Here is a 12231-nt window from a genome sequence, read left to right as displayed (position 1 = left end):
TCCTTTCCTTGCAACTTCCCTCCCTCTCTCCCTCCCTCCCTTTCTTCCTATTTTCTGTTTTCAGTTTTTAGGGCTTTTTTAGTTTTTGTTTTTACACAGGGTCTCATTATATACCCTAAACGGAGTCAAATTTACAGTGCTCTTGCCTCATCTTCCCAAGTTTGAGGATTGCAGGTGTGAACCATTGCATCTGGCTCTCAAATTTATTTCTTGAGACATTGCAACAATTGTAGAACTGTAAAAAAATTATAGTGCAAGGGAGAGGGGAGCACCCCCAAGGTATCTCTGCTCCACTCCACTCCACTCTGGGCAAAAGCAAGAAGGAACTTATATTAGGTTTTTATATCTAGCCTTGAAGGTACAACCCATCCCGTGTTTAACTTTGTTTAGGTATATCTTTTGTATATTTAGTGAATTTTTCATTGGAAAGTCCATGCAACTCTTATCTACAATTAACCACCAGAAAACCAGAAGTGGAGCTGTGGCTCAAAGTGGTAGAGCCCTAGCCTTGAGTGAAAGAGCTTGGGGACAGCGCATAGGCCCTGAGTTCAAGCCCCACAATTGATCAAAAGAAGGAGAAAGAGGAAGAAAAGGAGGAAGAGGAGAAGGAGGAGGAGGAGAAGGAGGAGGAGGAGGAGGAGGCGGAAGAGAGAGCATTATATGTAAAGCCACTGTCCCTTAATGACAAGGACAATTACCATACTATTTTGATAGAATATTCTAGCTCACATCTGTAATCCTAGCTACTCAGGAGGCTAAGATCTGAGAATAAAGGTTCAAAGCCAGCCTTGGGACAAAAGGACCTGAGACTCTTATCTTCAATTAACCTCTAGAAAATGGGAATTGGGGCTTGGCTTATGGGGTAGGGAGGTAGCCTTGAGCTGAAAAGCTCAGAGACAGCACCCAGGCCAAGTTCAAGCCATGAAAAAAAATATATTCTAGCTCCTTTATCCAAACTTACCCACAATCTGGATGTCAATAGATGCACTTTCCACATATTTGTCCACTTTGACCTGCAGATCATATTTCCCAGAGTGGCTCCTCTCTGCTTTTCTGATAAATATGATTGTATCAGTCTCAGAGTTGCGAATGTTTATCTGATTCTTATCAATCTCTTGACCATCCTTTTTCCAAGTTAATTCTGGTCTAGGTTTACCCTAAAAAAGACAGAAAAAGTAGAAGAGAAAAATCAAATTATCTCCACATGTTTCTTTTGTCAACATCACAAGAATGAAAATAGCCTAATCTATTATAGGTTGGAAAACACCACTGCCTTACTTAGGTGGGTGAGAAGCAGTCAGAAGCTACCTCTTTCTCTTTGCAAGACACAACTCAGAACATTATTATGTCCCTTAATCTCCACATCAAGGTAAATAATATGATACTCATTTTGTTGTTGGTGGTGGTCATGGGGCTTGAACTCTGCCTTGGTGTAATCCCTGGCACTCTTTTTGCTCAAGGCCAATACTCTACCACTTTGAGCCACCGTGCCACTTTGGGATTTTTGGTAGTTCACTGGAGATAAAAGTCTCACCGACTTTTCTACCCAGACTGGTTTTGAATCATGATTCTCAAATCTCAGCCCCTTGAGTAGCTAGGATGACAGGAGTAAGCCATGAGCGCCCAGTGGTCCTCAATTTTGAATAGAGGAACTAATTTATTTGCCTAAGGAAGTACTAGAATTAGATCTCCAAATATTAAGTATGATTGTGTGTTCTGAATCTCTGGAAACATATTTGGATCTTGACTATTTAGTTGCTTTTTCTTTTGCCAGTCCTGGCTTGAACTCAGGGCCTGGCACTACCATTGAACTTTCTTAAGGCTAGCATTCTACCACTTATGCCACAGCACCACTTCTGGTTTTTTCTATGTATGTGGTACCAAAGAATTGAACCCAGGTCTTTGTGCATGCTAGGCAAGCACTCTACCAATAGGCCAAACTCCCAGCCCTTGACTGTTTAATTGTTGTAGGCCCTTCAGCACACATTTTCCCAATCTGTGAAATAGGAAAAATGATATACTCATCTCTTAGAGCAGATATAAAGACTGAATTCTTACCAAAGCTTCTAGACTTTATAAGAATTTTATTAACATTGCTAAAGGCTACTGATATTAATTCCTCTGCACTGTGTGCTGATGCCAGGCCTGTCTAGAATTCTCTCTGTTCTCTCTGGCTGTTGACCTTACTCTAGCTAAAACTGTTTTGGCTAGAACTGGACCTTAAACTTAGAGACTTGTGCTCTTACTTAGCTTTTTCACTAAGGCTGGCACTCTACTACTTGAATCGCACTTCTACACCTGGCTTTTTTTGCTGGTTAATTAGAGATTCAAGTCTGGAGATTTTTTCTACCTGACATGCCTGTAATCCTAGCTACTCAGAAGGCTGAGATCTGGAGGTTCATAGTTGGAAGCTATCCAAGGCAGAAAGGTCAAAACTCAGAAAAAGTAGGGCTGGAGGCATGAGCTCAAGCAGTAGAGCAGTAGAGTCCTGAATAAGGAAACCAAGCAAACTCAAGGCCTTGAGTTCAAACCCCAGACTCATAACAATAACAACAACAATAACAACAACAAATCAGCATTACAGAAAGCTGGGACCATACAGAGTCACCTAGCATTCCTTCATTTGGTCTCCTAAATACTGCTCCCTGAAGCCTCTAGCTTCTGACAAGACTACATATCGTTTGTCAGAAAACATCTGATAGCTCAATAGATTGATCTTGTTCTCTAGCAAGAGATCGTGATCATGAAAATCATTTCAATGCATGGACTTACAATTCTCCAAGGAAATCCGGAACCATGATGAACTTGATAGTCAAGCACTTCTCCCTCTACCTTGTAAATGCTCCATCCCATCCCAGAGAGAGAGAATGAGAGAGCACTAGAATGTTACCTGGAAAGGTATAACCAGATTCACGGCTTCTCCAACTCTGCGGATATAGGTTTGCTTTAGATGCCTTGGGATGCGAATCTTTGGAGGCTCTGGGAAGGGAAAATAGCATATTTTCACAGTCAGCACTCTATCTCTGAATTAGTCACACATAGGCACAATGGCAGGATGCTTAGGAAGCAACCTTTATAATCTTGTTTCTGTAGTACAAGCTTAGGAATGATACTAATAGAACACAAATGGCAACTCTGGTCTAAACTGTTTTCCTCCACAGAGATGTTTTCATAGTTTGACTGAGTAACATTTATCCTTGCTGGCTTTATTTCAGCTTTGTACTTCTTTTCTGTCAGTCCTGGGGCTTGAACACTGGGCCATCGCATTGTCCCTGAGCTCTTCAGCTCAAGGCTAGGGTTCTATCACTTGAGCCACAGTATCACTTTTGGTTTTCAGGTGGTTAATTGGAGATAAGAGTCTCATAGACTTTTGTGCTGGGATGGCTTTGAACCAGGATCCTCAGATCTCAGCTAGGATTACAGGCATGAGCCACTGTCCCCTGCTAGAAAAATGATTATCTTAATTCCAAACTCCTAAGAAGAATTCATAAAACATCACAGGAGCAGCAGTAAAATGAATGTTGAGAAAGAAAGGAGCTTAAGACAATAGAAGTCTACGCCGGGAAACATCATCACCCACCTATGATCTCCTTCACGAGGATGGGCTGAGAATAATACTTGGGCTCACTAGCGCCTGCAGCATTAATGGCTTTCACACGCACGAAGATCTTCGCGTCCGTGGGCAGACCGTTGATGGTGAACTTTGTCTTGTCAATCAGATCTGTGTTCGCAACGATCCAATCCTCAGCTAAAACCCAAAGAAGGAAAAAAGGAAAAGAAATCTGTTCAATGAAAGAAGTCACCTTAGCTGTTGTCACAACCAACCTTGTACTCATAAACCATTGGAAAGAGTATCATTTCATCCTGGACTTGAGTACATCGGTGGGCATTGTTCATGCACTTAAATAAAAATATGGCCTAAAGCAACCAACATGAGAGACAAAGAATAAACTTTCAGATTCTGCTATTTGGGGGGTTGTGGCGGGGGGAGAACCCGGAAAAACCTTTTACTCAATGGTCAGTATATTCTGAATCTTAGTCACTGACCCTAAAGGTTTTTCAGTAGTCTTATTCCAATTTGGGTTTTATAACAATACATGTTTATCATGATATTTAAGTGGTTGTGTACATTAAAGCTCAAAAAGATAAGAAATTGCAACTGCTGTTTTGTTTTCATTTTTTTCTTTTTTGGTAGCACTGGGGTTTTGAACTAATGGGGTTTTGAACTAACGGGCTCACACTTGTTTGGCAGGTACTCTGCCACCTGAGTTAGTTCCCTAGCCATTTTTGCCTTAGCTGTTTTTCAGAGAAGTCCTTTCACTTTTGCTAGGAATGAGCCTTACCTCTCAATCGTCCAACCTACCCCTTCTGCAGAGGTAGGATGACAAAGACAGCAACTACCACACTCATGATGATTGAGATAGAGTTTGGCTAACTTTTCGCCTGGGCTGTCTTCAAAGCCCAGTCCACTTATCTCTACCTCCTAGTGGCTACAATTACAGGTGTGAGCTACTGTATTTGCCATTATGAATGAGACACTGACTTTGATTGTTATATAATCTCCCCATATTTTTTTTTATCTTGGCTGCATTTTTATTGTCAGACACTAATATGAGCACAAAGAATGTGTGTTCATTAGCATTCATGAAGAAAAGAACAGTCTACTTACAAAGAAGGAACACAGCTCAGAAGCTGATACCTTAAATTGGAACAGTTTTTCCTTTTAATCAAAGATTAAAAAAACAACAACAACAGCAAGAGCAACAAAAAAACTTCACAACTTTTTGGTAGCTTTGTCTACAGCATCAAAAGAAGTTAAACCCAGCCACTGGGGTTTACAACTAATTCAGCTTCTAAAAGATGGTAGATATTGTGCCCACAGACAGAGTGCCCCCTCTTTCCCCAAACTCTGTGGGGGAGATAGTGGACACAATTCATGCGTGGCTATGAAATATTTCAAGTAAAAAGTTATCAAACAGAGAGTTGAAGAGTGTTACAGAATACGTTACCTGGTAGCTCATATGCAGCCTCCCCATTTTCACCAGACTGTTTTGCTGCTGTACCTTTGAGAATCCGTCATTAAAATTAATTAAAGACACCCACTTTCACACCAGAAGAATGTTGCATCAGCATTCTCTGTTAGTAAAGTATGCAACATATGCAAGAGAGATTTGTCTTCAGGATAGTGACGCAAGAGACGAGACATGTTAGAAAAAGGAGGGAGTGAACTCAGGAGAGGCCAGCCTGCAGGGGTGCAGCCTGGGGTTTCTATCCTGAGACACCTGCCCCAGAGAAAAGGAAGGACATTGAAAAAAAAATAAAAGAGAGAGAATGGTTGCTGTAGAAAGAAGAGAGTGAGAACCACGAAGGAAGATCCTGGATGAAAAGGAGGGTGGGGCTTCCTCATCAGAACCTGGATATATGAGACTGGTCCTAAGGCCTAACGCCAGTCAGGACTCAGGCTATGAATGGAATCTATGTTAGCTCAGGAGGCATCCCTGGCTGCCATGATGACAAATTCTGGATGAAGAAAACAAACTGAGCCTGTCAGGGTGGCCTGACAGCGCTCCTCTGGTTGGGGCTGCTATGTCTTTCCTTGTACTAGGAGAGGTACTGGGCCAGGGACAGGTCTAGCTGGCCCTGGAATCTTTGCCTCCGTTTCTTCTAGCCCTACCATGAATATTAAGAAGGGGCAGGGAGTCAATCTAACCCAGTATCTTTAAAAAAAAAAGCGATACATCTTTAAACAAATGGTCTGTCAGAGAGCTAGTTGTTAGTATCTTTGTAGTCAAGACATAAAGGATGAGAAAATGAAAAAAGATGAAGCAAACGTACAAAAGAAGTACAGGGAAAAGAAAGTTTCAAGAGAAAAGTGATGATATATAGCAGCTTGGGGGTAAAAAAAAAACCCAACCTATCTTTTTACCTTTGAGTCACTTTCACTGAGAAAAAGAGACAAAGAAAATGATGTTCAGAAGAATGTAAGTTTAATAGGTGAGGTGAGAATTTAAGAAAGAAAAGACTGAGCTTGAGTGAAGAAAGAAAAGAGTAAAATGCTGCAGGCATCAAAATAACAAAAAAACAAAACCAAGAGAAAGGCAGAACCAACCAAACAAACAAACCAAAAACGAAAAACAAAAAAAATCACACAATCTTATACAAGAAAGAATTCTCTTACAGAAAAAAACCTCACATATCCAAAAGCATTAAACACTACAAAAAATTAGTTTGGAGGACAACAGCCATTAAAAGAGAACAAAGGATGAGGCAACCATAGAGAAAAGAAACTGCAAGAAGAGAGAGAAAGACGTTATGAAAGAACTTCAATAAAAAGCTAATTCCAAAATGTTATGTGGCAAAAAAGATACAAAATAATGACTGTGTACATATACATATGTATATCCATCTATACATATATATCTACACAGATCACACACAAAATTATGTAAAATACACTGTGTTGTATTTTATCTACGGTGGGTAACATCAAAATGACAGCCATCTATCATTTTGCTGTATCTTCTTACTTTTTAAACCTATCAGAAAGAAAAGAGTAAAGAATTTGCTCTATTTCATACATTCATAAAATGTTTGGGTTCAGCAGCCACATCACAAATATAAGATTAAGAAGTTCTGTTGCCCAGGCAATCTAAACAAACAAAGTGCCATGCTCATTTTTTTTTAAAGAAGAATAAAGGAACAAATGAAATAGGAATAAACCCTATTCTGAAATGCTCAAGATTTTTCTTGTTGAATTACTCACAATATCCACTCCTCTTGCTGCATTAATCGTAAGGCTTTATTTACATTTTTTAAAAAATCCTTTTTTTTGGTATTCCCATTGGTTTGGATTAGTGGTTTACTAAGACCTGGGACGATTAAGTCTTGTACTCTGTGAGTGGGGTACATGCACAGGATATTGAGGATGCCAGAATACTTTCTTCCCTGCTCCTCTTCTTCCTTCCTGAGCAGCAATGATCATTTCTATTGGTGATCTGATCCAGATGCTGGGATTTTTAAGCTGCACATTCGTTTTCATAAGGTTCTTCCCCACAGTGGATTTCTTCCAATGAAGACGCATTTGTATTCCCAGCTCTCACGTTGCAAATGTGCTGTTGCCTCTTCCCATCATAGTTTGGGTTTGAAAGAGTTATTTTAAAGATTGAATACAGAGTTCCTTTCAGTGGAGCAGAACAAACTTTACTTTTCACCAATCAGAGGGGACTTATGCCCACGGTCAGACCAGGTTTATTTACCCATTTTCTCTTTCCTTCTTTTCATCCTCTTTCTTTCCTTCTTTCCTTTCTTCGTTTCTTCCTTCCTTTCCTTTTCTTTCCTTTCCTTCCCTTCCTTCCTTCTTTTCCTCCCTCCCACCCTTCCTTCTTTCCTTCTCTCTTTCTCTCCTCTCTGTCTCGCTTTTTCTCTTGTGGAGAATGGAACCTAGAAACTCAATCATGCTAAACAAGAACTCTACACCCCCAGCCTGTAGTTCACCCATATTTGAATGTCATCCATGGCAAACAGGAATCCAAGAAGCACATCTAGCTTTTGGTGTCTGTCACATCATTTTTGTTTTCAGTTTCGACTGTGATCCATGTTACTGTATCACATTTTCTATTCTTCTGTTACTCCTATTAGTGATTTTCCTCTCTCCCCACAAGTTTCATATTTTTAAGCTTAAGGTGATTTACTGCCATGTCATGCTTCTCAGATTCTTGGAGATTTACTGATGCTTCTTTTCAAAGCTGCTTTAAATTCTTTTATCTTTTCTTCTTCCTTTTTTCCCCTCTTCCTTAAGAAGGTAAGAGATAATCACCAGAGAGTCAAATATATAGTCCCTCATTTTTACTTTGAATGATGGCTCTTTTGGCAGGTAGCTCCATGAAGGTTTTAGAAATCACTGCAGACTTCATTCTAACTAGATTTTCAGTGTGCTGTGCTAAGGTACAGGATTGCAGAAACAGAAATCCCTGAAGTTTTGTCAGAAGTTCTGCCTCGTACCTCTCAGTTCAGTTGTGTTATCCAGTCTCATGTTGTAGCCAGGATGGTTTTGAGATCTTAATTTATTAGCATCTTAATTTACTATAATTTAAGAAAGACTACATTGTTATACACATGAGAGGATGACATTGGATTTAATCTCATTTTCAGTATGAGATACATTCCCAAGAGAGACAAAAGGTAATGGGGATATGTCTCACCTGGGAATGGTGATATTCCCTACAATATGTAGTGGTACTTACTTCCTTCAAAGCAATACTCTAGCACATAGCCATCTAAACCTGCAGCTCCAATCTGGTCTGGGGGTCTCCATTTCATTGTCACAGATGAGTCGGTAACAGAGTCGACAGCCAGAAGAGTTGGAGGGCTGGTTACAGCTGACAAAATAAAAGAGACAGACAAAGAAGCTAGTTACTACAGACTTGTGGCATGAAACTTGTGTTAAAATGAACTGAGATACTATTAAAAATAGATACTGAAAGCTAGGCGCTGGTGGCTCACGCTTGTAATCCCAGCTACTCAGGAGGCTGACATCTGATTCAAAGCCAGATGTGAGACTCTTTTTTTGTTGCAGTCCTGGGGTTTTAACTCAGGGCCTGAGCACTGTCCTTGGGCTTTGTCCTCAAAGCTAGCACTCTGCCACTTGAGCCACAGCACCACTTCTGCCTTTTTCTATGTATGTGGTACCAAGGAATTGAACCCGGGTCTTTGTGCATGCTAGGCAAGCACTCTACCACTAGGCCAAATGCCCAACTCAAGATGTAAGACTCTTATCTCCAATTAACCACCAGAAAACCAGAAGGGGCGCTGTGGTTCAAGTGGTAGAGTGCTAGCCTTGAGCTAAAGAGCTCAGGGACAATGCCAGACCCTGAGTTCAAGCCCCATCACTGACAAAAATGGAAAGGAATGAAAGAAGAAAAAGGAAGAATATGAAGATGGGTGCTGGTGGTTCACAGCTACCATCCTGGCTACTCAGGAGACTAAGATCTGAAGATCCCAGTTCAAAGCCAGCCCAGGCAGGAAAGTCTGTGAAACCCTTATCTCCAATAAATTATCAAAAAGCCAGTGGTGGAGGTGTGTATGGCTAAAAGTGGTGGAGCACTAGCCTTGAGCCAAAAAGTTCACTCACAGTGCCCGGGACCTGAATTTAAGCCCCAGGACCAGTATAATGAACAAAGAAAACAAAAACAAAAATAAAAAGTACTAAAGACTGAAATCCTGCACCTTAATAGAACCCTGAAGGCAAAAATCAGGTCGACAGGTAAATTGTGGAAATATTCCCGTACTTTTTCTCCAGCTTGGGATTGGTGTGAGAGGCTGGAAGACCAGTGGAATTGAAGAACTACAAGCTGGGCAATTTAATGATGTAGAGGAAATATCCCATAAACCTCTGGGTTTAGTAGATTCCTATATCAATTTCCTGTCAGTTATAACAACACCATAAGCTGAAGGTGGTATCTGCTATTCCTTTGTCTGCACTGAACTGGCTTTGTTGTTGTTGTTGTTGTTGTTGTTTAGTAGGTGATGCTTAAAGTGCAGTTGCAAAGCAGGCATTGGTTTCTGGGTTGTCTGTTGAACACATCTCTGGTGGCTTAAGTTTACACTGCAGTGGTTTGTACTGCAGGTCTGCGAGACCTTGGGAAGAAAGAAGGATGGAGCAGCATGGTCTAATCCTGAGCCCAGACTCATCTTGGCTGTGTGGCCACTGGAATTCTGGGAATGAAATCCACGGTTGGCAGGAAGACTATTATCAACTCTATCGAAGTTGCTCTGAATTTCACACTTCCAAGCCCCAATTCACACACAACACCAAGACGTGTCCAGACTAGCTACAGTTAGAGCTGGGACAACAGTTCCCATGACACAGACCCATCTTTCTGGACTCACCCAGAGGCACAAATGGTTTGGAGGGCATGCTGGGTTTAGAGATGCCAATGGCATTGACGGCAAAGATGCGGACCTCATAAGCCACTCCTTCAATCATTTTCTTGGGTTCAAAAGTTGTTTCTTTGCAGAGATCAAAGTTGAGTCTCATCCACCTGGAGCTTTGTTTCTTTTTCCTCTCAATAAAGTACCCTGCAGGAGCACAAGGTGGAAACAAAGGCCTCTAAACTTCAGCAGATATGGGAAGTTCTTAAAATTCTGTTCTTTGCACACGAAGTGAAATAATCCTACAGGTTTGATATCTTACCCCATCTTATACCATCAGTTACTATAAAGAAATGATACTGAATTGGTCTAGAAAGTGGGAAAGGGTAGGAAGGAGATGAGAAAAAGTAGGAAAGACAGTGCCAAGGACCTAAGTTCAAGCCCCCAGTACTGGTATTCTCAATTTCTCTTTCTCTATTTGTCTCTGTCTCTGTCTCTGTCTCTCTGTCTCTGTCTCTGTTTCTCTTTCTCTCTGTGTATTGTACTCACAAATGGAAATGTCAAATAGAAAACTCTTGCACAATTTTAACAAAATCCTTGTAATAGATGCTAATAAAAATAGAATACTAGGGCCAGAAGTTTGGCCTAGTGGTAGAGTGCTTGCCTAGTATGCACAAATACCTGGGTTTGATTCCTCGGTACCACATACATAGAAAAAAGCAGGACGTGGTGCTGAGGCTCAAGTGGTACAGTGCTAGCCATGAGAAAGTCCAAGGACAGTGCTCAGGCGCTGAGCCCAAGTCCAAGACTGGCAAAAAAAAATAGAATACTAATACTAACATTATAAGATATAAATACAAAAATAAAAGGACTAGAAAAAAATTTTTTACCGGTCCTGAGGACAGAACTCAGGGCCAAGCTCTACCACTTGAGCCACAGCATCATTTCCAGCTTTTTCTATGTATGTGCTACCAAGGAATTGAACCCGGGTCTTCATGCATGCTAGGCAAACATTCTTCTACTAGACCAAACTCCTGGCCAGGACTAGAAAATTTAAAATTGTACTAAAAACAAAGAAAAATGAATTACAGACATATAGATCATAGCAACTTAGTCATTATGGTTGAACGATATAGTGCAGAGTCAATACAGGTATCTGTGAATGCCAGGAAGGAAGATAAGATAGAAGGAATAATTAGTTTTGTAAGAAAAAGATTCCTTCTGTCATAAGGCAAGCAAATTCTTCTAGGCATTTAATGCTAAGAGAAACTGCTTCATGTGGTAACTGTAATGACAGTAATCATCTCCTAACTAAAAGAGTGAAAAAGAGATTTATAGGTGTTTCAATATTAGATTTTGATATGTGGCAAAGAAAGAGAGCAATTAGGCCAGGTGCAGTGGCTCACACCTGTAATCCTAGCTACTCAGGAGGCCGAAATCTGAGGATGGCAGTTCAAAGCCAGTCTGGGCACTAAAGACTGTGAGAGTTTTATCTCCAATTAATCACTAGAAAACAAGAAGTGGCACTGTGGCTCAAGGCCCAGAGTCCAAGCCCCATGATTGACAAAAAAGAAAAAAAAGAAAGGAAGGAAGAAAGCGAATAATCATTGAAATAAAATTCATCAGACTTTTTTTTTAAATCTCAAGTAATTACAGAGTATCATAAAGTATATTTAATTTCAGAATATCTTTAAGTGTGTGTGAGTGTGTGTGTGTGTGTTTTCTGATCCTGGGATTTCAACTCTGGGCCTGGGCATTGCCCCTGAGCTTTTGCTCAAGGCTAACACCCTACCACTTGAGTCTCAGCTGCACATCTGGTTTTATCTGAGTAGTTTATTAGAGATAAGAATCTCATGAATTTTCTTTTGCAGGCTGGCTTTAGACTGAGAGTCTCATCTCTCAGGCCTCAGAGTAGCTAGGATCACAGGCATGAGCCACTGGTACCTAGCTATATGTGTTCTGCAATGTGAGTGGATAGTTAGAATGATCAGAGTAGGTTTTCTTGAATCTGTAATTTTCTTTTTTTAACAAATGACACTTAAAAATGATCATCTTTGGTCAGGAGTTTGGCCTAGTAGTAGAGTACTCGCCTAGTATGCATGAAACCCTGGGTTCAATTCTCGGTACCACATACATAGAAAAAGGCAGAAGTGGTGCTGTGGCTTAAGTGGTAGAGTGCTAGCCTTGAGCAAAATAAAGTCCAAGGACAGTGCCCAGGCCCTGAGATCAAGCCCCAGGACTGGCAAAAAACCCAAAAAAACCACACACACACACACACACACACACACACACACACACAAATCATCTTTGGACCGGGAGTTTGGCCTAATGGTTGAGTGCTTGCCTTGCATGCGCAAAGAC

The 12231-nt window shown here is 40.7% G+C and overlaps 1 protein-coding gene across 1 annotated transcript in view; it reads right to left on the bottom strand.

Annotated features, from left to right (window-relative positions):
• Mybpc1 (myosin binding protein C1) overlaps positions 1-12231 on the bottom strand; it is a 90312-nt gene that overhangs the window by 15589 nt on the left and 62492 nt on the right. Inside the window, 6 exon segments of the mRNA XM_090328499.1 lie at positions 962-1157; positions 2891-2979; positions 3581-3748; positions 5010-5063; positions 8244-8378; positions 9889-10077. Coding sequence (XP_090184625.1) covers positions 962-1157; positions 2891-2979; positions 3581-3748; positions 5010-5063; positions 8244-8378; positions 9889-10077 — 831 coding nt within the window.

Source organism: Megascapheus bottae, chromosome 2, assembly GCF_031878675.1.
Source record: "Megascapheus bottae isolate mThoBot1 chromosome 2, mThoBot2.hap1, whole genome shotgun sequence".
NCBI classification, from domain to species: domain Eukaryota; kingdom Metazoa; phylum Chordata; class Mammalia; order Rodentia; family Geomyidae; genus Megascapheus; species Megascapheus bottae.
The sequence above is the reverse complement of the archived record's forward strand: the minus strand, read 5'-3'. Positions and strand labels throughout refer to the sequence as shown.